The sequence below is a fragment of the Chrysemys picta genome, chromosome 1, assembly GCF_011386835.1.
Source record: "Chrysemys picta bellii isolate R12L10 chromosome 1, ASM1138683v2, whole genome shotgun sequence".
Taxonomy (NCBI): Eukaryota; Metazoa; Chordata; order Testudines; family Emydidae; genus Chrysemys; species Chrysemys picta.
Genome location: NC_088791.1, coordinates 148,853,055 through 148,874,935, shown reverse-complemented (window position 1 = coordinate 148,874,935; position 21,881 = coordinate 148,853,055). Strand labels below are relative to the sequence as shown.

Here is a 21,881-nt window from a genome sequence, read left to right as displayed (position 1 = left end):
TGGTAACCCTAGTGAAGTCCCACTGAAATAAGTCTCCCACTAATGGTTGTGTGCCCCAGCTCACATTCATAGGATGATGCCAAGAACAAAAGCTGGTGTGCTGCCTCTTCGGCCTGAGCACCCCAACTTGCATGGGACAAGGGTGTGATGCAGAGGGAAGGGACAGGAATATCATTATTTCCTGGCTCCAGTCACCTGATCTGCATCAGAGTTAGTCAGGGGCCAGAGTTGCCAACCCTCGCAAGTTTATCCCGGGCCTGCGTCTCACGCTATGTAATATTTCTCTTTAAGCCCCAGCGGCTGGCATCAGACAAGTGCATGGGAATCTCACGCTTTTTTAAAAGGCAGCTCCTAGCCCTCGTGCATGCAGAGCAGCGCTGGAGCCCATGGCGGGGATTTCTCTTAAGGCCCGGCCGGGGAACCAGAGGGCAAAGAAACAACAACACCCGCTGGTACCGGGCCGCTTGCATCAGCAGAGCTCAAAGCGCCCCCCAGCCTGTCGGGTGAGCGGCTCAGAAGGGGCCTGAGGCGCCGGTCACACCCTGGCAGGGCCCGGGCTCTCCCAACGCCCGGCTGCCCCCGTTCCTTCCAAGGCCCGGCCGGCGTAGGGGGGGCGGGGACCGTCCCGGCGCTGGGGCGTTTGCTGCCGCGCTCCCCACGCAGGCCCAGTACCAGGGCAGGAACCCAGTGTCCTGCCCCTCCCCCCGCGCAGCGCGAGGCCAGGCGTCACTTAGTAACCATAGCAACAAGCCGTGCCGCGCGCCCCTCCCCCCTGCGCAGCCAGTACTTCCGGGGTACAGGTCGCTTCCGCTCTTAGGCGGTGCAGGCGGCTCTCCGAAAAAAAATGGCGGCGCCTTCTTCCCGCTCGACCTCCAGCTACCGGCCGGCCCCCCTGGCCTCGCTGCCCCGGGAGCTTGACCCGAACGAGTACAACGAGTCCCCGGAGAAGCGCCAGGCCCAGGCGGAGCGTCTGGCGCTCCGCGCCCGCCTCAAGCGCCAGTACCAGACGCAGCTCAACGACCCGCACCATACGCAGCCGATCGTGAGTCCGGCCCGGCCGCGCCGCGCCCCGCCCCGGGGAAGGGTCCCAGCGGGGGGAGGTTCCGGCTGCCCTGAGCCCCGGGGGGCGGCGGGGGCTCGGTGCTGCCCGCCCCTGGGGGTGCGCTGGGACGGGACCCGCCGTGAGGCTGCAGCCCGGCCTCTGCCCGCGACCGCCCTGCAGCATTAACCCGCCTACCTCGGCGGCAGGGCGGCCTCAGCCTCCCCGCAAAGCTGCTCCAGCTTGATCTGTGTCAGAGTCCGTGGGGGAGCAAGTGCCACATCCTGGGGCCCAGGCCCAGAGCGCCCCGCGGCGCCCACCTGCCCTGCGTGTGTGTAACGTGGGGCGGGGGGAGCTTCCTTCCGAAACAGTGTCCTGAAGTAGGGCCGTGGTTCCCGCCGCTCTCACTGGTACCTTGTGCCCTGATCTGTGTGGCATGTCCATGCTCTGAGGGCACTCTGCCTTTGCGCCTTTGGTGGCTGCCAGCAGGGCTACCGTGTGCTGACTAGCAAGTCATACCACAGTCCTCACCCGAATAGATTGAAGAGATGGTCTAAGCACAGACGAGGCATCACTGTTACTAAAGGTGTGAGATTGCACCAGTTTAGCAAAAGAACTGCTAGACTGATGTAAAACTTCACACTCACTTAGCTAAATCAGCACAACACTACAACTTTAGTTGAACTGGAGCAAATCTGTGTGGAGAGCAAGCCCCAGGCTCTGTCAGCTGTGCTATTAAAAGCAGCCTAGGTGCAACCATGTCAGGCCCATTGTAGCTTTCATCAGTTCCTATTTTAGACTTTGACAGTCTCCTGAACTGTCAATCCACTATGTCCAACAAAGCCATCAACCCATTCCTGCAGTGTTCTATCCTGGAGGAGCTATGGCCCCTTCTTTAGATGAGATTACTAAGGCCATTGAGCAGCTGTCCACAGGCAAATCTCCAGGCCCTGACAGCATTCCACTGGAAGCGTACACATGTAGAGGTGCCCACCTGATCAGGAAACTCACTAGCCTTTTCAAGACTATATGGGAACAGGGTACATTGCCCAAGGAATATAAGGATGCTTTCATAGTCCATCCATACAAAAGGAAGGGACAATCTTTGTGGAATTTCACTGCTGTTTATAGCATGGAAGATCCTTGCACAGATTGTCCTCAACAGGCTCATCTCTCACCTAGTGCACTTGGTGAATCCAGAGTCACAGTGTGGCTTTCATGCTGGCCATGGCAGCATGGACATGATTTTTGCAGCCTGACAAATGTGGGAGATGGCTCAGGAACAGACCTATGACCTTTGGCGTGGTGAATCACGAGAGCATATGGAAACTCCTTCATAAATTTGGTTGCCCAGAGAAGACTGTTGCTGTCATCCATTCATTTCATGATGACCGGGTGATGGCATGTTGGAATTCATCAGAAGCCTTCCGTGTCACCTATGGCACCAAACAGTGGCCCAAGTCCTCTTTGCTATTGTCTTTTCAGCCACGCTTGTGTTCGCATTCCAGGACCTTGACAGAAGTGTACATTGGATGGGGGTCTAGCCAATCTACAGTGACTCAGGGCCCGCACCAAGGTCATCAAACAGCTCCTGTTTGTTGATGACTGTGCCCTCATTGCAGACATGCTGATGGACATTCAACTTATCGTGGACCACTTTATCTATGTCTCAGAATGCTTCAGTTTCACCCTCAGCCTGAAAAAGATGGAGATTATGTACCAGCCAGCATCACAAGTGCCATGATCCCCTCATCACAACTGACAACACACCCCTCAGCTAACTCAGGAAATTCTGATGCCTGGGTAGCACACTTTCCAGCAACACCATGTTGGACAATGAGATCACTCAGCATCTGGCAAAGGTCAGCCTGGCATTTTGCAGGCTCTGGAGCGAGCATGGAGTCTGCCTCAGAACCAAGATCAAAATCTACCCCACTGTTGTACTCACCTAACTCCTTTATGGCTGCAAGACGTGGATGCTCTTCAGGCACCACATCAAACAGCTGGAAAGCTTCCACCTTGATCACCTGAGATCCACCTGTAACATCAAGTGGCAAGACAGAATCCCCAATACTGAAGTCCTGGAGAGGTGCCAAATCCCTGGCATCAAGATCATGCTCATCAGGGCTCAACTTCACTGGGTCAGACACGTGGTCTGCATGGAGGTTTCCCATATACCAAAAGCAATGCTGTACAGCCAACTGAGCATAGGAGCCCACTCTAAGGGTCAGCCCATCCTCAGATATAAAGACACCTTGAAGGCCAACCTCAAAGCATGCAAGATAGACATTAAAACCTGGAAACTTGTTGAGCTGGACAGACCCAGATGGAGAGGTCTGTGCCATGAGCCTATGTTCCATTCTGAGGAATGGTGTGTGAAGTGTCTGCAGGAGAAAAGAACACCTCATGAGGACACGCCTCTAACTCTTCCCCCTGACAATAATTACACTTGTAAGACCTGCAACTGCATTTGCAAATTCAGGATTAGACTTGCTTCCTATTGAAGAGCCATAAAAATAAATAAAGCCAGAACTCAAGTCAGCAGTAGCTGAACACTTATCCATCAAAGCAATGGGAGAATCCATCCCTTTTAGGCAGAGCCTAAATCTGTCCTGGCACAGGAAAGGGCTGTCTCAAGTTCACTCATTACCTCATCTCTCGTGAACTCAAGGAGACGTGGAGACTGCCTCTTAAGCCTCGTTCATGTTTTTATTTTTAGAGGCAGAATAGTCAAGAAGCTAAGGTGTAGGACAGGGAATAATCAGACCTGTGTTCTCTTCCTAGCAAAGCCTGTTGACCTTTGTGTGACCTTGGCCATGTCAGTGCACCACTTTGTGTTGTAGTTTAAGTGGACAAAACAAATGTAGAGGGAATGAATGACTAGTCCAGTGCTATAGAGCTGGTGTCTGAGCAGAGGCTAGAACACTAGTTATTGACTTCCAGTGGACTGTTCTATCCTCTAGGTGATTTGTCTCCTTCAATAATATCCTTTGCAATAAGAGTGAGGGTTAAAATGATAAACTGTTTTTCATTGGCTATATATCATAAACCACATAAATACACAGCTTTTACTTAGCTGTATAAATGTGAACTAATGAATCCTCAGAGCCCCTTTGTGGAGTAAGCTGCCTCTTTATGAATGAGCTTTAACAAAAAATCAATTTTAAAATAGTTCTCTGGTTTATATATAAATCACGCCTGCAATGTTGGGAATTGAAACCCCAAAGGGGAACTAACAAGTTTAGCTTCATCCTCTGATGCTGAGAGAAGTGAAATAGGGTAAATGCATTTATAGTGAAAAGTCAGTTGGACTTTAATTTTTTCTTAGTTTTAAGTAGAATTCTCATTTCCCAGGTAAGGCTGACTTAGGGTTGGCAAGCCAGTCAGTTGATTGCCTATTATTTGATTACTGTCAAATATTGTCAGATATCCCAACAAGAATGACCTGATGTAAGTGGTGGTCTACCTTTTTGGTTGCATCATGGTGCTATTTGTTAGCAAGCCTACTTAAATGTCATCTTCAGTCTCTTTACTACATACTAATGACACCTGTTGTGGGGGCAGGGGGGGAAGGTAAACTGAAAGTTGAGCCTCTTGAATTGCTAGAATCTTCTAGAACAAACACGCATACACTGTGTATCTTTGTGTATATCAGGCCACCACTGTACATGGCGGTTTACAAAGCACATTGAACAAGTTAAGCAGTGTCCCTGCCCCAAAGAGCCAGCACTCTAAAGTGATTAGACAAACATACAGAAATTAAATCAAGACGGGAATGGGGGAAGGAAAGGAGGGCTCACAGTCATTAAAACTTCTCCTGCACCAGATGCACAGCCAGTAAGTCTCTCCCTTAATAAACAAAAGTATCACTGCTATTAAACCCCCCACGCACCTCCCTCATCCTGAGCAAAGCAAACAATCCACAATAAACGCCCACATAAATAAATCCCTCCTCCTCCCCTTTCAACAAATACAGCATCCCCTTTATAACTCCATGTATCCCCAGCCAAACCTTGCTGATGTGAAAAATTCTATGCTAATGAGGGGTGTGAGACATCACATGGCTGTAGAGGCCCCTCTTTTCCTGTTCTGATTCTCCTCCTGCTATTGCTTATGAGTCCGCTGTGTTTGCTGCAGGGAGGGGCTGTGTGCTCCTTCCCCCTCAATGTAATCTTGGAGTCTGTAAGACTTGAGGGGAGGGGGCAGCATACCTGGAAACATTTTGATTAGCTGCAGTCTTCTGTAACTGCAGCAATTAGAAACCAATTTGAATGGCTACTGCTTGATGGAAATACAAAATGCTTCAGAATTTAGAGAGCATTCCATAAGTACACCTCTACCCTGATATAACACGAATTCAGATATAATGTAGTAAAGCAGTGCTCCGGGGGGGGCGGGGCTGCGCACTCCGGCAGATCAAAGCAAGTTCAATCTAACGCGGTTTCACCTATAATGCAGTAAGATTTTTTGGGCTCCCGAGGACTGCGTTCTATCGGGGTAGAGGTGTAGTAAGATATTAGTAACAGTGACATCATTTATTATTCAGAGGTGGGGAAAGCCAAAACCATTTGTATGGAAATTTTTCACTAGACGTGAACATGGGAAAACTGTTAAAGCTAAGAGCAAGTTCTTTTCTTCTGAGTATGACACACAGAATGGAGAAACATTGGTTGAATTATTGTGATGTTTGTCCAGCTGCTGTTGAAGATAAACTGTTAGACTAACAGCAAGAAAGGGAAAACTGGTGTACATCAAAATTTGTTTCCTTTTATGTATTCTGCTTCATCTTCAGTAGCAGCAGCATGATGCATGGAGTCTGTAGATGATGATAGTGAAGTTAATTCCATTAATTCATCTTCTAATAAACAAAAATTGTTGTTCAGTCTGCTTCATCATTGAAAATTCCTACTCCTAGAAAGTCTTCAGATGTTCGTCAAATTGGTATTGAGGTTTTTTAATAGAAAATATATACCCAATGTATTGCTGACCAGTTAAAAAATATACTTAATGAATTGGGTCAATAAATAATGCACCTAATATGAAAACTGCTTGGGCTTTGTTGATAAATATGTATCCACACCTTCTGTGTTATGGATGTGCTGCCTGTACAATGTAGCTTTTCATTGGTGATACTGAAGATCTGAAATTTTCATCCGCACAGACAGGCGTCTGATGAAGTGGGTGTTCACCCACGAAAGCTTATGCTCCAATACATCTGTTCATCTATAAGGTGCCACAGGACTCTTTGTTGCTTTTTACAGATCCAGACTAAAATGGCTGCTACTCTGATATCTGCACATAGTAAGCCTTGTCGTACTCTACTTCTATTAAAAGTCTCAAAGATCTTCATGTAAGCAAGAGGGCTCTTCAGTCAGCTGCTGTTGAAGGAGTAATTGGGTTTCAACCCCAAGTAATCCGTACTGAGTTTCTTGATGACTGTCTTTTGGATGCCAAACTCAAAACTATTTGAACTGTAGCTCAGTCTCTGCAGAATACAGAAAATGATACTGCTAAACTGTGTGATGCCAAGAACAGTTTCAGAATGTTAAGGAACTTATTTGTAAGTGGACTGTGTTCAGTTGTGTGACAGCTGAAAAGAAGAAAATAGACAAAATAAATATCACAGAAAAAATCAAGTGATCACTCACATACATAATGCTGCTTACCTTCTTGATCTGCGCTTCCAGGGCCAAGAGCTTTCTGATGATCAATTTGATTCAGCTTGTGACGTAGTGATTGTGCAAATTTTAAAGGCTTTATAAATGGACAAACAGTTCTAATGGAGGTAGCAAATTATAAAGCAAGAATCAGCCTGTTCAGTTATAAAACAATGTCGAGTGCAATCCCAGAAGTTGAATCAAAACAGCTGCTCCTTCATCATAGTGGAGAGGGTTGTCCTCCTTGAACTCTAAGTACAGTGGCAGAAATGCTGAACACTTCTGTGTACGACTGCATGTGAGGAATGAAATTGGTCGGTTTGAAAATCATCCATTCAACAACCAGAAATAGACTGAAAACCTTCACTGCTGGGAAGCTGGTGACCATGTATCACAATTTAATATTGGAAGAGAAAATAGCAGATGAAGAGGAAGAAGAAGCAGTTGAGGCTGACAAAGGAAAAAGATAACAAAGAGCAAGATGCTTGAAGAGTTGGCCTGCTGCCTGCCTTGCATAAGTGCAATTAAAAGTGACTCTCTTATAGATGCTGTTTGTTTTATTTCTGTTTTAACTTAATTTCTTTTGTAACTGTTCATAACGTTCACATTTAAATGCTAATTTACCATTGCTAAAAAGGTAATTATTTTTACATGGTTTTTAGAAATTAATTTCATTTTGGCATTTTTCTGAGTTAAAATAACTGTTTAACTTATATGTTGTAATTAGGCATAAGTATCTAACTAATGGTAATCCTATTGGAGACTATGAAGTCTGACTCCTTTTTGTTACTGTTCTAATAAACTAGTGCAGGGGTCAGCAACCTTTCAGAAGTGGTGTGCCGAGTCTTCATTTATTCACTCTAATTAAAGGTTTCGCGTGCCGTAATACATTTTAACGTTTTTAGAAGGTCTCTTTCTATAAGTCTATATTATATAACTAAACTATTGTATGTAAAGTAAACAAGGTTTTCAAAATGTTTAAGTGCCCTCATGGCAGGGGTCTGGAAGGGATATGCCCTGTTCCACCCCCTTCCCCCAGGCTCCGTTCCTACCTCTCTTTGCATCCTCTACGGAGCTGTCTGCACGCTGCCGCTCTTCCCCCTCCCCTTCGCTAGGGCCATCAGCTGATTGGCGCAGGGAAGGAGAGGAGGGAGGGGCAGGAAAGCACCATGCTGGGGGAAGAAGCGGGGGAGGGGGGAAGCTTGGCTGCCACAGAACCAAGCTTCTGCCTCCTGCCCCCGCAGGGGAGAGCGGTGGGCGGGGGGGCTGAATGGGGCTAGGGCCGGGACCGCGGCAGGGAGCTGCGTGCCACTCAAAATCGGCTCGCGTGCCGTAGGTTGCCAACCCCTGAACTAGTGCGTTAAAATATTTGACCATTTTTGACATTGACTGACCAACTGACTAATTGTTTTTGGATCAGTCAAATGTCCAACCCTAAGCTTGCTAATGTTCATAGTTCTGCAACTTAACATTGTTCACTGTGCATTGCCTTCAATTTAGGAGGACCCTGCCCTGAACCGTTGGACCTATGCTAGAACGTACAACATTTACCCCAATTTCCGGCCCACTCCCAAGACTTCCCTGTTGGGTGCGTTGTCTGGGTTAGTACCCATTTTCGTCTGGTGGTATGTCCTCAAAGCTGACAGGGTAAGTTTGTTGACTAGGCATGTACAACTTTAATAAAAACAAAGCTATAATATATGTGCTTACATGCAGGAGTAGCTGAGTAGAACACCTGTTCCTGAGGGTGGACAACTAGTGCGGGAGGAGTACCCCAAAGCACTAGGGACTGATTGCAAAGCCACCTTCTAAGAGTGCTGTCTTATGCCCGCAGATGTGGGTGATTTTTGTTTGGCCACAGAAGCTAGTTTTTCTTCTGTTGTAAGAGGGCTCTTAATATCATTTATGTAAGCAAACTGCAAGAGAGACTTGAGAATAATTAGCAGCTAATTGAGTTTTTAGAAAACGTATTGTTATCTGTCAATTCATAAATGACCGAGCTGGCAAGGACCTTCTGGACCACTCATTCATGCGTTTCCTCTCTCTCATGAAATAATTTAGGAATGGACTCTCTGTTAGTCTGATTTTTTTGAGATGCTACCTTAATCCCTCTCTTGTAGAGTGACCAGATAGCAAGTGTGAAAAATCAGGGCAGGGGTGGGGGGTAATAGGTGCCTGTATCAGAAAAAGCCCCAAAAATCAGGACTGTCCCTATAAAATCGGGACATCTGGTCACTCTACTTCTCTTGCCTCCTAAAATTTGGCATTATAAAATTCTGACCAGTGTTAGAACACTTCCAGTATGTTCAGTTTTTTGGGAAAGTGATATCTAATGTTTAATCAAAGCTGCCACTGATATGAAAAGCTGTTGCGTATCTTAAAAAAGGAAATAAAACCCTGATTGACCTGTCGAATCACTGATTGGGAAGAAGTGCCAATTTAAATTACTCATAATTTTTTTTAAAGGGACAGTATCTTGTAGATGGAGTCCAAAATACGGAATTTAAGTTTTTACAACGAGGAATCTGGTGGCACCTTCAAGACTAACAGATTTATTTGGGCGTCTGAAGAAGTGGGTTTTTTACCCACGAAAGCTTATGTTCAAATAAATCTGTTAGTCTTGAAGGTGCCACCGGACTCCTCATTGTTTTTGTGGATACAGAGTAACATGGCTACCCCTCTGATACTAAGTTTTTCCAGAACCTGTTGGTGGATTGTTGTGTAACTTCAAACACTTTTTGGTTGAATGTGAACATCCCCTGCAGTGTCTTGCAATCCAAATGCTTCAGCATTGGCCAGGCACAAGAAAACTGGAATATGAAATTGGCTGAATATAATTGAAGTCTGCATATGCTGACGGGATATTTAGAGCTTTCAACTTTATCACACAATAGTTCTGTGGGTTATCTCACCAGTTCCTTTATGGAGGGAGGGAGCAAATTACCCCCTTTTTCCAAAGTACTAAGGGTGTAAACACCAAGATTGGAGGTGATTGGTTCTGGTTACTTAGATTGTCCCTACCCCAAAAAATTGACAGTCTCTCTGTTCTGTGTTTGTACTGCACATAGCACAATGGGGTCCTGGTCCATGACTGGGACTCCTGGTTGCTAACCCAATATAAATAATAAGGTGGTGCAAGGTAACATAATGAGGGTGAAAAGTGGACAAAGAAAAATGTAGGTAGAACATAGTGATTTTTTTTTTCCTGACAGTGAAATACATTAAACTGTGGGTTATTCACCCAAGTGAAGGGGTGGAAGCCCCATCAAGTTAAGATGTTTTAAATTAGTCAAGACAAAGCCCTGGCGACAATACATTATAGGGAACAGTCCTCACTGGCTAATGGAAGTGGGATGGATGTGCCTTAATAGAGGTTTATTCCATCTCTGCCCATCACTTTATTTATGAGGGGATGAGTTACACAGCTGCTTCTGCCATTGGCTGTTTTGCATTTCTGGCTGATGTGCACAGGTGAATGACAGGATATTTTTGTCCTCACAGCTGTTTCTAGAGCGCTGTTTAATTGGTGCTGTCTCTAGCTTCTGTGCTTAAGAACTTGTGAGCTCTTTCTCCTTGAAGATCAGTCTGTGTCATGGAGCAAATCTTTTTTCTTTTCGCGGGATAATGATTTTTGTTTGTTTCCTCCTCAATACAGGATCGTAAAGAGAAACTTATTCAGGAAGGCAAGTACAAGCGACCATTTGCTCTTGCTTTCTAAGTTCCTGGGAATTGGATGTTGCAGTGCTGCTGTTGGGCTATTCATAGAAAGTGCTGTGTATTGTACATTGATGAAAAGACATCCTCTATCAAAATAAACTTTATATTATTACAGTCATAGGATCATGACTTACTGTAGAATCTTCTTGTCTAACACTGAAACCAATCAGATTACAGACAGAATGTGTACAGGAGTTTTAAAAAGACATTAATTTGTGCCCTTGGATGCATGTTCAGAGTTTCCATTTAATCCATGAGAGCCACATGCCTGTATCTAAGAGTAGCCTCAGGATGAATTTTAAAATTTATAGCAGGCTAAAGCATCAAGTAGGTCCAAGAAATGATCTGAGTGGCTGTCTTGTTGTGTTTTCAGAATTTGTCTTGGACTCAGTTTAGTTATGTAGCTGTATTCACTCTAATCGAATATTGGGCAACTTTTAATTTCATATTTTGAATAATTCATTAAATGGGCTGAGAAGGTTAGAAAGCTGCCTGGCTTCTTTCTCTCAGAGCAGCCAGCCTCACATTAAACCAACTCAGATTAATTTTCCATTTTTTCCCCAGTAAAACAGAAACCTGTACTCTGGTAAACTTCTCAATGATTTCATGGGATCTCTTCCAACCTAAGGATTGCTGGATCCAACTCAGTATGAGCTCAGAGCTTTCACATTTTGGCCAACCACACTTTCTCATTCACGGGAACCCCTGAATTAGTGAGACAGGAAATAAGATGTGGGTTTTAGTCCCATTTGCCATTGACTCACTGTATGATCTTGGGCAAGTCATTTCACCTCTGCTCATTTTTACGGAAGGTTAAAGAGGACACATCGTGAGGGTTTTGCGAACAAATATGTGCAAAGTCTTTTTAAAATCTGTGGCTAAAGGTGCTGTTTCAAAAGCAAAGAGCTTAGTTACAGGGCATGCTGAGAAAAATAAGTGGGCTTTTGTGGCCTTTTGCTTCCCTACATTGTGGACGTAAAAGGCCTGAAAATGGTGTCTTTTCTGCTTATTCTTTACATTAGAAATACAGGTCTAGTTGGCCCTGGATGACTTGAAAACTAATAAGACTATGAAATCACAAATACTGAGTGAGTGAAAATTGAGAGGAATTGACTTTTTATAACTTAGTTTTTTTGTTTGGCCTCTAAATGCTATCACCACAGTCTAAACAACAGAAAACACCTATTTGATTTAAACACCTGAGAGAAGTCTCCCTTCATATAAAGGGTGAAAATTCTCCCAGTCCACTTGAGACCTCCAAGAGGCCCTACAGCGATGTTCTTGATATTACTAAGGTAAAACACAAGCAAGAACACACTTGTGCTGCTGCTTCCAGCAACATAAGGAAGAAAGAGAGCAAGTCCCTCGCAGTCTCCTTTGCCAGAAGTGGCTGAACATGCTGACTTCTCTCCCTTTCCTGCTCCTGTTACATAGCATTCATGCGTCAAAATCCTGCTCTTCTGAGATTTGTATTAATTCCCATTTTGACATAGGTGAAATCTGTGCTCTTCCTCACTAATTAGCAGGCACTGGAGCTGTTCAGCAGCTATGCAGAGCTGTAGCCTGTCTTTGATCTGCTCCTTAGTTTATTCTCTCTCACCCAGCTCCCTCCTATGTTCTCCAGGTATGTTAAATCAAGCAAATGCAGATCATTCTCTTTCCACAACAGATTCACCCTCTCAAATGACATCACAAAATACAACTGTGGGTCAGTGAAAGGAAAGGCATGGATGCATGAAGAAAGTGGTATTTAGGGAAAGAAATAATTGCCCACAATGCTTGTTTAAGCATGCTAAATGAACCACCACCTGCTGCCACAAACTGATATGATCTCTCAGGACCAGTTTCCTCAGCTAATGGGGCCTTGGGTTACCACACATGTAAATTCTCCCTTGCAGCTGTATTTGTTTTGTACAAATTGTTCAGTAGGGGTTGCAGAAGAATAGGGAGCATTTCCAATTGGTTTGCGAATACATATGCCTTAGCCTCTCTGCGTAGCTCAGAGGGAATGAGGTTACTCCCCATTAACTGGAGTTTGGTGCTTGGAGCTAGTCTGGCCTGTTTCTTCTTTCTCATTATTTTCAGAGTTCTCCAGGCTGCCTTTTCCGTTGCTTGTGAGGAGCACACTGTGCTGCCAGAGCTGAGTTGTTGCTTGGCTGCGGTTCAGGTGGAGATATTTCTTAGAAAAGATCATATTTCCAATCAGAAATTTGGGGAGGAGAGTGAGCAAGTGTAAAAACCCTTGTTGCATGCATAATTTGCACATAACTCCCAGTGTCCGCTATAGAGATGTGCCTATAGCAGGAGAGTTTCAAGCAGGCAAATAGTCTATGGCTCTCATGGGTTATCCCCCCAATGAGAAAACAAAAACTTGCCCTTCAGTCCCTAGGGCATTTTGGTTTAGGGTGTATCTATGCTTGAAAGTTAATGTTGATTAAGGGAGGGTGTGAATTTAAAGTACAATAGCAATTCCTGAACAATGCCATGTGTGGACACTTATTTGAGAACAAAAGTGCCTTGTTCCTGGCTTAATTCACTTTCAAAATTAATTTGGAACAGATCCATCTGTAGACAAGCCCTTAGCTTCACCCTGGGCCAGTTCAATGATTGTTGGTAAACAGCCTCTTCTGAGTTTTCTATTTTAGCACAAGTGCTGCATGGTGGATATTACATAATACTCTGCATGTACAAAACATATTCTAGCCAAACATCTTGTACAGGGTCAAGCCCATTGTTGGCAGTGACTAAACACAAAAAACCCTAGGTGTCCTGATGCCAAATCCTGTGCTCTATGCACTAAACTATTTACATTTCTCTTTCCCTCTTCTGGCAAATAAGTTGTGATATGCTTCTGCCCCTTTTCTCAAAGTAAGGTGTGTAAATTATTGCTGACAAGGGGACTTGTGCAATTGCTTCAATCCCAGATATGTGCCCTGGACTCTCCTCGTGCTCTAGTGGACTCAACAAATAAGGCCTTGTCTACATAGGAAAATTGTACTGATTTAACTAAATTGGTTTAGAAATGGATTTAAATGGGTACAGCCTCTTGTGGGGGCACTCATTTGGTCTGAATGTGCTATAGTAATTGGTAAAGAATCAAGCTAAGCTGATATAAGGTCCTCCTCACAAAGCAATGGGGAGTCAAGGTTGTAACAACCATATTAAAAACCTTATCCAATAAAGGGGTGGGGCTTGAATCTGGGGTGTTCCACATTCTGGGTGAGTTCCCTAGTCACTAGGCTAAGGGAACTCTTCTTTTTTTCCTCCCCCCACCACCTGTTTTGTGTGGAGTTAGCCTCTGAGCATGCCTACCTGATCACACCCTGCATGCAGTTTAGGTGGCCGAACACTTATCCCTCCTCCAATTCATGAATTGCTCTGAGGCTTGGGCAAGAGAGACACCTGGATGCCTAGAGAGAGGCAGCAGTGCATGGGCCCAGTGGCAGAAACTTATGTGCTTATGGAACTTTGCCTGCAAAAATTCAGGCACTGAGTGAGTTTGGCTGCTGCTGAACCCTATAGATGCCTAAAGAGTTTTGTGCAGCACAGTGGGGCCTAGAACTGAGATTTACGTGCCTAGGTTGCTTTATGGATCCCATTCTTAGTGCTGACAAACCCAGACAGAAGTTGCAGGGAAATGATGATATATTAGTAAGTGCTGAAGATTGGGCTGTGTGTCATTGGAAGGGTAACCTTCCCTTGATTGACAGTAGGTCTGCTGGATTTAAGACCGGACCTGGCTAGCTCCTCTAACTCCTATTTATTCTTACCCTCTCGCTGAAAGATCATTTCTGGAGTATTGTTTAATAAATCGTTGCTCCTGAGCATCCCTGTGTGAAAGATGTGTCATATTTTCATGAGTGTCCTGAGAGGAAGTCTACCACTATCTCACTTCAGTAGAAGGCACCGATTTCACACCACACCACCTGCTGGGGGAGCCCCATGGCATGGGCACTGCAGCTCTTACACTTTAATTGGATACTTGAAAGCTCAGAACTGTGGTGCAATTCAAGGCTAGATACGCAGGTTTGCAAGAGTAATTCATTTAATCAGTCGCTGTTGAAATGGCTGCAGAGCAATGGCGCTCGCTGTACTGAGGAACGTTTGTTCCTTTACCAGCCCTTGCCCCTGTAGGTATCACTGATTGTTTCCCATCAGTGTGACTGGCCTGAGAGCGCACAAGCAGCTCACTTCTGTTTACTTGCAGCTGGGATTAAAATGGCTTTTCAGCTGTTCCCAGCACTTGTAGTAGGTCCTATCTAGACAGTTGGAGGTCTTGAGGCCCCACGTGGTAACAGCCATGCTGAAGGAGGACTCGAACATGAAGGCCTGTTGGGAACAACAGCAAGTACATTAGGGCAGGAAGGAGAGGAGGGAATACACGCATAGTGATCATGCTTTATTAGGTATATACAGAAAATACACCAAAGGTCCAGTGTTGGCCAGACTCTAGCTCCTAGCTTCTCAGTTTGGGGAGGTTCCCAGCTGAGGCCAGCCTAGCATAACTCCTACCTGCTCAGTCAAGGGGAAAAAGCTTCCAGCTAAGACCACTAAAATTGTACATAATACCCATTGAGATGTACCATTGCAATGCTGGTGTTTGGCAGGTCCCAAAAGGGATTTTGGAACCTGGGAACATCCTGGAAAATCCAGACCATCCAAGAAATCCTGGGACAGGGCCTGCTGGGGGACCATTTTCTAGAGCCAGTCATTGGTTGGTCTGAGGAACTGGGGGTGGAGGGGAGTGTGGTTTTGTCCCCAGAAGATGAGGCCAGAATTTCCAAAAAAGCTCAGCTCCCCCTTTAAGTGGCCAGATTATCAAAAGAGCTCAGCATGTTGTGTCACAATGGGGGAGCTGAGCACCTACAATCAAGCTCCCATTTTGGGTGTTCAGCACTTCAAATCTTTCCCTAGACACACTTCCAACCGGGAGAGCAAGGGTCTGAGCTGCATTTCTGAGACCCATGTTGGTAGCACGTGCTGCTGCTGCTAGAGCTTTTACCTGGCTAGGCAGTCATTTTACTTGCTCTGTAGGGCTCTTACCATGGTCCCTTCTGCAACTCTCTCGGGCTCTAGCCTGGCTTTGCTTGCCTTCTCAAAACACTCAGCATCTGGCCCATGGGGTGTCATCATGCTGTGCAGGCTGCCCCCTCCTGGCTGGAACCCTTCTTCCTTCGCTTCATAGCGCCCTTTGATCAGCCCCATGAACTCGCTCATACAGTTCCCTATAGAAGTGGGGAGACAATCGATGTTACAACTCAATACCATTTGCAGTCATTGCGGCGTGGCGGTCATCCCCTTGAAGATCACAAACTAAGTAGGGCTGGACCAGCTCAGTATTTGAATCAGTGACCTCCAAACAACTGCAGGGGTGATGCAAGATGTAGTGTTGGTGATCCAGTATGTGGTGCTCTTTGGGCTGCTCTACATGCAGGTTTTGTACCATTACATTTATATGGATTCAGAAACCGATATAGTCAAAGCAGTACAACCTGCTCAGCTGGATGCAGGTATGCCAGTATGTAAGGAGTTCATACTGTATACCAATATAAGCACCTTTAAACCAGTATTACTGCGTCCACACTAGGGGGTTGCACTGCTTTAATTATATTGGTACTAAAACTGTATGTAGAGAAACCTATACTACTACTTTGTGTTCATAGGCACTGTTTATAGGTCATAAAGCACTTTATAAAAGAGGGTCAATATTAGTATCACGCTTTTGGAGATGGGGAAACTGAGACAAAGAGATCTGAAGTAACTTGCCTGAGGCCACACAGTAGGCCAGTGACAGAACCAGGAACAAAACACAGGCCTGCTGATGCCTACTCCAGTGCCTTATGCACTAGGTGATATTGCTACACATTTTTGTAGAAGCTCTGAGCCACCTGTGTACGCTAACATCTTGTTTCATTCTTTTATACTCACTCTTATCTTCTTGGTCATAAAAGTGCAATATCTAATGGTTATGGGCCAAATTTTGCCACTGGTACTCATGATGAGCACTCGTCCCACTAAAAGCAATGCAGTACGCTCTTATGGAATAAGATCCCACTCGTGTAAAGGTTGCTGAATTTGGCTTTTGATTTCTCATTAAGGTATGTTCTTGTCTCTCTAAAGTAGGTATTTTAGTCCCAGTTCTGCAAACAGCTACCACTTGTAGTATCCACTCACCTCAGTAGATTTGACTCTAATGGATCTACTCAGTGTAGTTAGTATTATGCTTGGCTACACATTTTTGTAAGATCAAGCCATATGGCGGTAGCTGTGTTTACATTTCCATTTGAATCAGCAGCGCACCCTTTCGTCAGTGCAATTCAGGGGATGAAGCATTTAACTACAAAACTACTTTAGCAAAAATATAGGTAGCCTATATCTGCAAGCAAATGTTCACTACTACTCATTCTTAATCTGCAGTATCGTGTGTATGAATGGTTTACTGAGAATTTTTCATATAAATGGCTCATGGACTGCATTTAGGAGGCACAGAAGTGTAAGATGTTACATAGATGTAGCTAAGGCTGTAAAATATATCATAGGAAGGCTAGCCTAGCAGTTAGGACACTGGTTTGGAACTTGAAATGACCCAGCTTCAATTCTTGGCTCATCCACAGATTTCCTGTGTGACCATAGGCAAATCACTTACTCCACTCTGTACCTCAGTTCCCTATCTGTAAAATGGGAAAAACAGCACTTCCCTCCCTGAGTAGGGTTCTGGGAAGACAAATACATTCATGATTCTCAGACATTTGGATACTACAGGGATGAGGGTCATATAAATACCTTCAAAGACAGAGAAATAGCGTATGCCCATGTAATAAAAGCCTATATATTCATTCATACAAAGGGGAAAGTTAAGATGGTGTGGTAAATCATAACTGTCACTTCATGTTCTGAGTACCTAACTGTGCAGCCTTCATGTTCTCTGAATGCAGGTTTTTGACAGCAATAGTTCTGCAGGTAAAAGGCTAGATCCCATGTAAAATCTTTGAGAGAGAACTGCTTAAACCCATTATCCCTCCACAGTGGTGATGAGCACCACAGATTTCAACGGAATTTGAAGATGTGCAGCATTTTGCAAGACTGGGTCCTTCCTAAGCCAATGTAATGTGTTCAGAGAGCCAGGTCAGACCCCATCGTTCCACAGGTGAAAAACAATCCTATAAATATGAATTTAGTGTTTCACAAACACACTCTCAGTGACCTGGTGTAACTGGTGTCTAGCTGTTTTCCCTTTCTTTCATTATTTAAAACGAGAGCAGGAGAATAAGCCAAGGACTTGCCTCTGGGATTTATTCAGATGGACGCACAACTGCCCCTTGTGCTGTCAGGGGGCTGGGTTTTTATCAGAACCCCTCCCCCCCCCCCCCGGGTGTCCTTCAGAACTAAGTCCAAGTAACAGCGGGAGTGGGAGGGTGGAGAAATTATTATTACACAAATGTTTTAAGATGAACACAATAAATGTTTGATTCTTTTTAAAGTGACCTCAGTGCTATCATAGGTGTGGCAGTGACATCCCTGGAAACCAAGGCTTCTTATTTATAGGCACAGCATGGACAGCAAAGCCAGGCTTTCCCAGCAAGGTGTTTCCCCCATGTCCACAACGGAGAACTGCTTGGGGTTGGGGGTAAATGAATCTCTATGGTGCATTCAGTCCTTGGCCCCTGTCCAGGGCCAGCCAACAAGGAGCCAACAGTGATGGTGGCAGAGGATTATATTTCTTCCATGATGTAGTCACCTGTCACTAGGAACAGGACTGAGGAAGACACTGGATCCAAATCTCTACCTGTAAGTGCCCCAGATATTGCTGGGGTAACAACAGCACCACTTTCCAACTAGATACACATGAAGTGGTGAAGAAGGATGGCCTTGTGGTTATGGCACTGGAGAGGAGCTCAGAAGATCTAGGGTCCAGTGCCATTTCTGACACAGACTTCCCGTGTGATCTTGCGCAAGTCACTTAACCACTCAGTGCCTCAATTCCCCATCTATAAAATGGGGATAATACTTGCTTTCTCCCACCCTTTGTCTCTCTTCTCCGGTGTGATGGTAAGCATTAGCGGGCAGGGACTATTTATAGGGTATGTCTACACTGCAAATTAACATGCAATTATAGCTTGGGTAGGTACACCCATGCTTGCTTTAATTTAGATAGCATAGCTAAAAATAGCTGGGAAGATATGGAGCACAGATTCCGGTGTAGGCCGACAACCTGAATACATATCCATGGTCCCCCATTAGGCTGTACTAAGGCAGCTAGCTTGCACTGAAGCTCGAGCCACCGTGTCTTCACTACTAACTACTACTGTTACCAGCTCTACCTAGATTAAAGCTGGTGTGGGTCTTCCTTCCCATGCTACACTCACACCTTCGCTTGTAATGCAGACATACCCTTACTAGGCGTTTGCACAGTGCCAGTACAATGGGGACCCAACCTTGGTGGGGCCACTAGGTGCTTCTCTAATACGAATAAATGTACGTGTGTAACCACAAGCCACGTCACCTCCTGTACAGTTGTTCTCGGCTGCTGTAAAGGGGGACAGCTTTCCATTGGTTCCTGCCCCAAGAAAGCCTGGCTGACTGCAAGTGGCCCCCGTTAGCTGAGTCAGAGGATGCAGGCAAAGCCATCTTTCTCCTTGTGGCTCCTATGGAGAACAGGAAGCATGGCTTGTTTGACCCCCTCCCCCGACCTGCTTCTCAAGTGTAACTGAGTAAAAGGCAGACATACTGTGGTAATAAGGTGGCCGGAAGGTGTTGTTTGCCACCCCCCATCGGGGCGGGAAGATGACAAAGTCAGCAAGTGCCACTCCAGGTCGGGTTGACTTGGCTGTCAAGACAGTGAAAATAGACGGGTCCTACAGAAAAAAACAAACAAACAGGATGGCCAATCAGAAAACATGGCTAAGTTCAGCCCTGTCAGTTCAGCTGCATCCCGTGAGCCACACCTGCCAATTCAGCCTCTCACCCTCTGAAACACTTTCATCACCTGCATTTTAGAAGTGGTTTGGAGGGCGAGTGGGATTTCTTGGCTGGCGTGAGGCCACCCATTCTGGGCATAGGAGGAAGGAGACGGGATAGGCTGCTTCCTTATTTGGCTGGCCTAGAAGAGCTCCAATTCTTGTCTCTCCCATGACAAGCACTCTGCCATCCCCGACCTTCCACCATCTTGTCTGGGTCCTACTGAGTCCCTCACATGGCTGCAGCACTGACTGCAGAGAGGAAGAGGGGCTGTCCTGAGCCCAGAATGCTGCAGCACTTCCTCATCCCATAGGGGATGCCGGCTTCAGGGGAGACCATACAGCTCTGCTCCTCTCCTTTCCCCCGAGTGACCCTAATATGGCAAAACACAACATTTCCAATAAGTTCCCAGAATGTATGGGGGACAACTTTTTGTTTCAGAAGGTGGAGGAAGTAACCAGGGGAACAGCCATTTTAGACTTGATTCTGACCAACAGGGAGACGTTGGTTGTGAATCTGAAGGTGGAAGGCAATTTGCGTGAAAGCGTTCATGAAATGATAGATTAGAAATGATAAGGAAAGGAAGGAGTGACCGCAGCAGAATAAGGAAAATGGACTTTAAAAAACCAGACTTTAACAGACTCAGAGAACTGGCAAGTAAGGTCCCATGGGAAGAAAATCTCAGGGAAAGAGGAATTAGTAAGTTTCTCAATGAGACAATATTAAAGACACAACTGCAAACTATCCTGATGTAAAGAAAAGATAGGAAGAATAATAAAGAGGCCAATATGGCTCCATCAGGAACTCTTTAATGATCTGAAAATCAAAAAGAAATCCTACAAAAAGTGGGAACATGGATGAATTGCTAAGGATGAAAACAAAAGAATAGCACAAACATGTTAGGGACAACATCAGAAAGGCTAAGGGCCAAAATGAGTTACATTTAGCAGGGGTCATAAAAGGCAATAAGAGGAGGTTCTTTGAGTACATTAGGAGCAAGAGAAAGATAAAGGAAAGTGTAGGTCCTCAACTTAGAGGGAAAGAGAGCTAATAACTGATGACATCAAGAAGCTTGAAGAGTTTAATGCCTGTTAAGAGGAAGAAGAGAAGAGCAGCTAGTCCGAGAGAGAGAGGGGAGGTGTTGATGGAGACAGCACAAAACCCGGGCCCCCAGAGGATAGAGGAAGGCATAAGGGGGAGCATAAGGAAAGATAGGAACAGACAAGGGTCAGGACTAGAGGGATCAGAGACTAGATTACTAGATCGCACTGTTGCCAGGCGACGGCAGGTGTATGTAATTGGAGACTCTTTACTGAGGAGATTGGACAGGCCTGTGACCAGGGCGGACCCGGAGAACAGAAGGGTGTGCTGTCTACCGGGTGCAAAGATACGCGATGTGGACCTGCGGTTGAAAAGGATCCTAAAAGGAGCAGGTAAGAACCCCTTGATAATCCTTCATGTAGGAACGAATGACACGGCTAGGTTCTCGTTAGAGAGAATCAAGGGAGATTATGCCAGGCTGGGGAAGACACTCAAGGAGATAGAGGCTCAGATTATCTTTAGTGGGATTCTGCCTGTTCCCAGGGAAGGGCAGCAGAGGGCTGATAGGATTGTGAGAATAAATAGCTGGCTAAGGGAGTGGTGCTATAAGGAGGGCTTTGGGATGTATGGCCACTGGGAGGCTTTCGGGGACAGACACCTGTTCTCGCGGGATGGGCTTCACCTGAGTAGGGAAGGAAATAGACTTCTGGGAGGGAGGCTGGCTCACCTTATCAAAAGAGCTTTAAACTAGGAAGTTTGGGGAGACGGTTGGGAGATGCACAGTTAATCTCCACGCCAGATTCCAGTATTGAAAAGGTGAGTAAAATGAGAGGAGACATAGCCGGGGAGATGAGATTGGACATAGGAGGGACAGGGGGGACGGACACAAAGAGGCCCGCAACATATAATGTTACTAATGGGAGACAGCCTAAACAACATACATTAGGGTGTTTATACACCAATGCGAGAAGCCTAGGTAATAAAATGGAGGAATTGGAGCTCTTGGTCCGAGAATTGAAACCGGATATCGTAGGAATAACTGAAACGTGGTGGAATGGCAGTCACGACTGGAGCACAGGTATGGAGGGGTATGCACTGTTTAGGAAGGACCAGGACAAAGGTAAAGGTGGAGGGGTGGCACTGTATGTCAATAGTGAAATATGCTGTAAAGAAATAATAGTAGATGGAATAGATAACACAGAGTCCGTCTGGGCAATACTCACACTGGGTAAAAGGACTACTAGAGCCTCTCCGGATATAGTGCTTGGGGTGTGCTATAGACCGCCGGGATCGACCCAGGATATGGATAAGGAGCTATTTAATGTGTTTAGAGAAGTAAATACTAATAGAAACTGTGTAATTATGGGGGACTTTAACTTCCCGGATATAGATTGGGGAACAAATGCTAGTAGCAATAATAGGGCTCAGATGTTCCTAGATGTGCTTGCTGATCAATTCCTTCATCAAGT

General features: G+C 45.4%; 2 protein-coding genes across 6 annotated transcripts in view; one reads left to right on the top strand and one right to left on the bottom strand.

The window, feature by feature from the left end:
- Positions 1-366: 366 nt before the first annotated feature.
- NDUFB4 (NADH:ubiquinone oxidoreductase subunit B4) lies at positions 367-10,531 on the top strand. The gene is made up of 3 exons (XM_005292691.5): positions 367-1,042; positions 8,197-8,343; positions 10,352-10,531. Exons 1-3 carry the CDS (start codon positions 845-847, stop codon positions 10,412-10,414), a joined length of 408 nt encoding a protein of 135 aa, XP_005292748.1. The 5' UTR covers positions 367-844; the 3' UTR covers positions 10,415-10,531.
- Positions 10,532-14,440: 3,909 nt separating this feature from the next.
- Positions 14,441-21,881, bottom strand: part of HGD (homogentisate 1,2-dioxygenase) — a 62,211-nt gene continuing 54,770 nt past the window's right edge. For all 5 annotated transcript variants that reach the window (XM_065586899.1, XM_065586894.1, XM_024110782.3 and 2 more), the window contains exons 12-14: positions 19,142-19,268; positions 15,457-15,638; positions 14,441-14,742 (exon numbers count right to left, since the gene is read on the bottom strand). In XM_065586899.1, the coding sequence (XP_065442971.1) occupies positions 14,611-14,742; positions 15,457-15,638; positions 19,142-19,268 (441 nt within the window). In that variant the 3' untranslated portion in view covers positions 14,441-14,610. The remainder of the gene's footprint in view (positions 14,743-15,456; positions 15,639-19,141; positions 19,269-21,881) is intronic.

Excerpts from the sequence above, each read along its gene's own strand:
- NDUFB4 (XM_005292691.5), top strand. The coding sequence starts at position 845 with ATGGCGGCGCCTTCTTCCCGCTCGACCTCCAGCTACCGGCCGGCCCCC. Across the intron at positions 1,043-8,196 it reads CGCACCATACGCAGCCGATC|GAGGACCCTGCCCTGAACCG; the intron begins GTGAGTCCGGCC and ends CCTTCAATTTAG. Across the intron at positions 8,344-10,351 it reads ATGTCCTCAAAGCTGACAGG|GATCGTAAAGAGAAACTTAT; the intron begins GTAAGTTTGTTG and ends TCCTCAATACAG.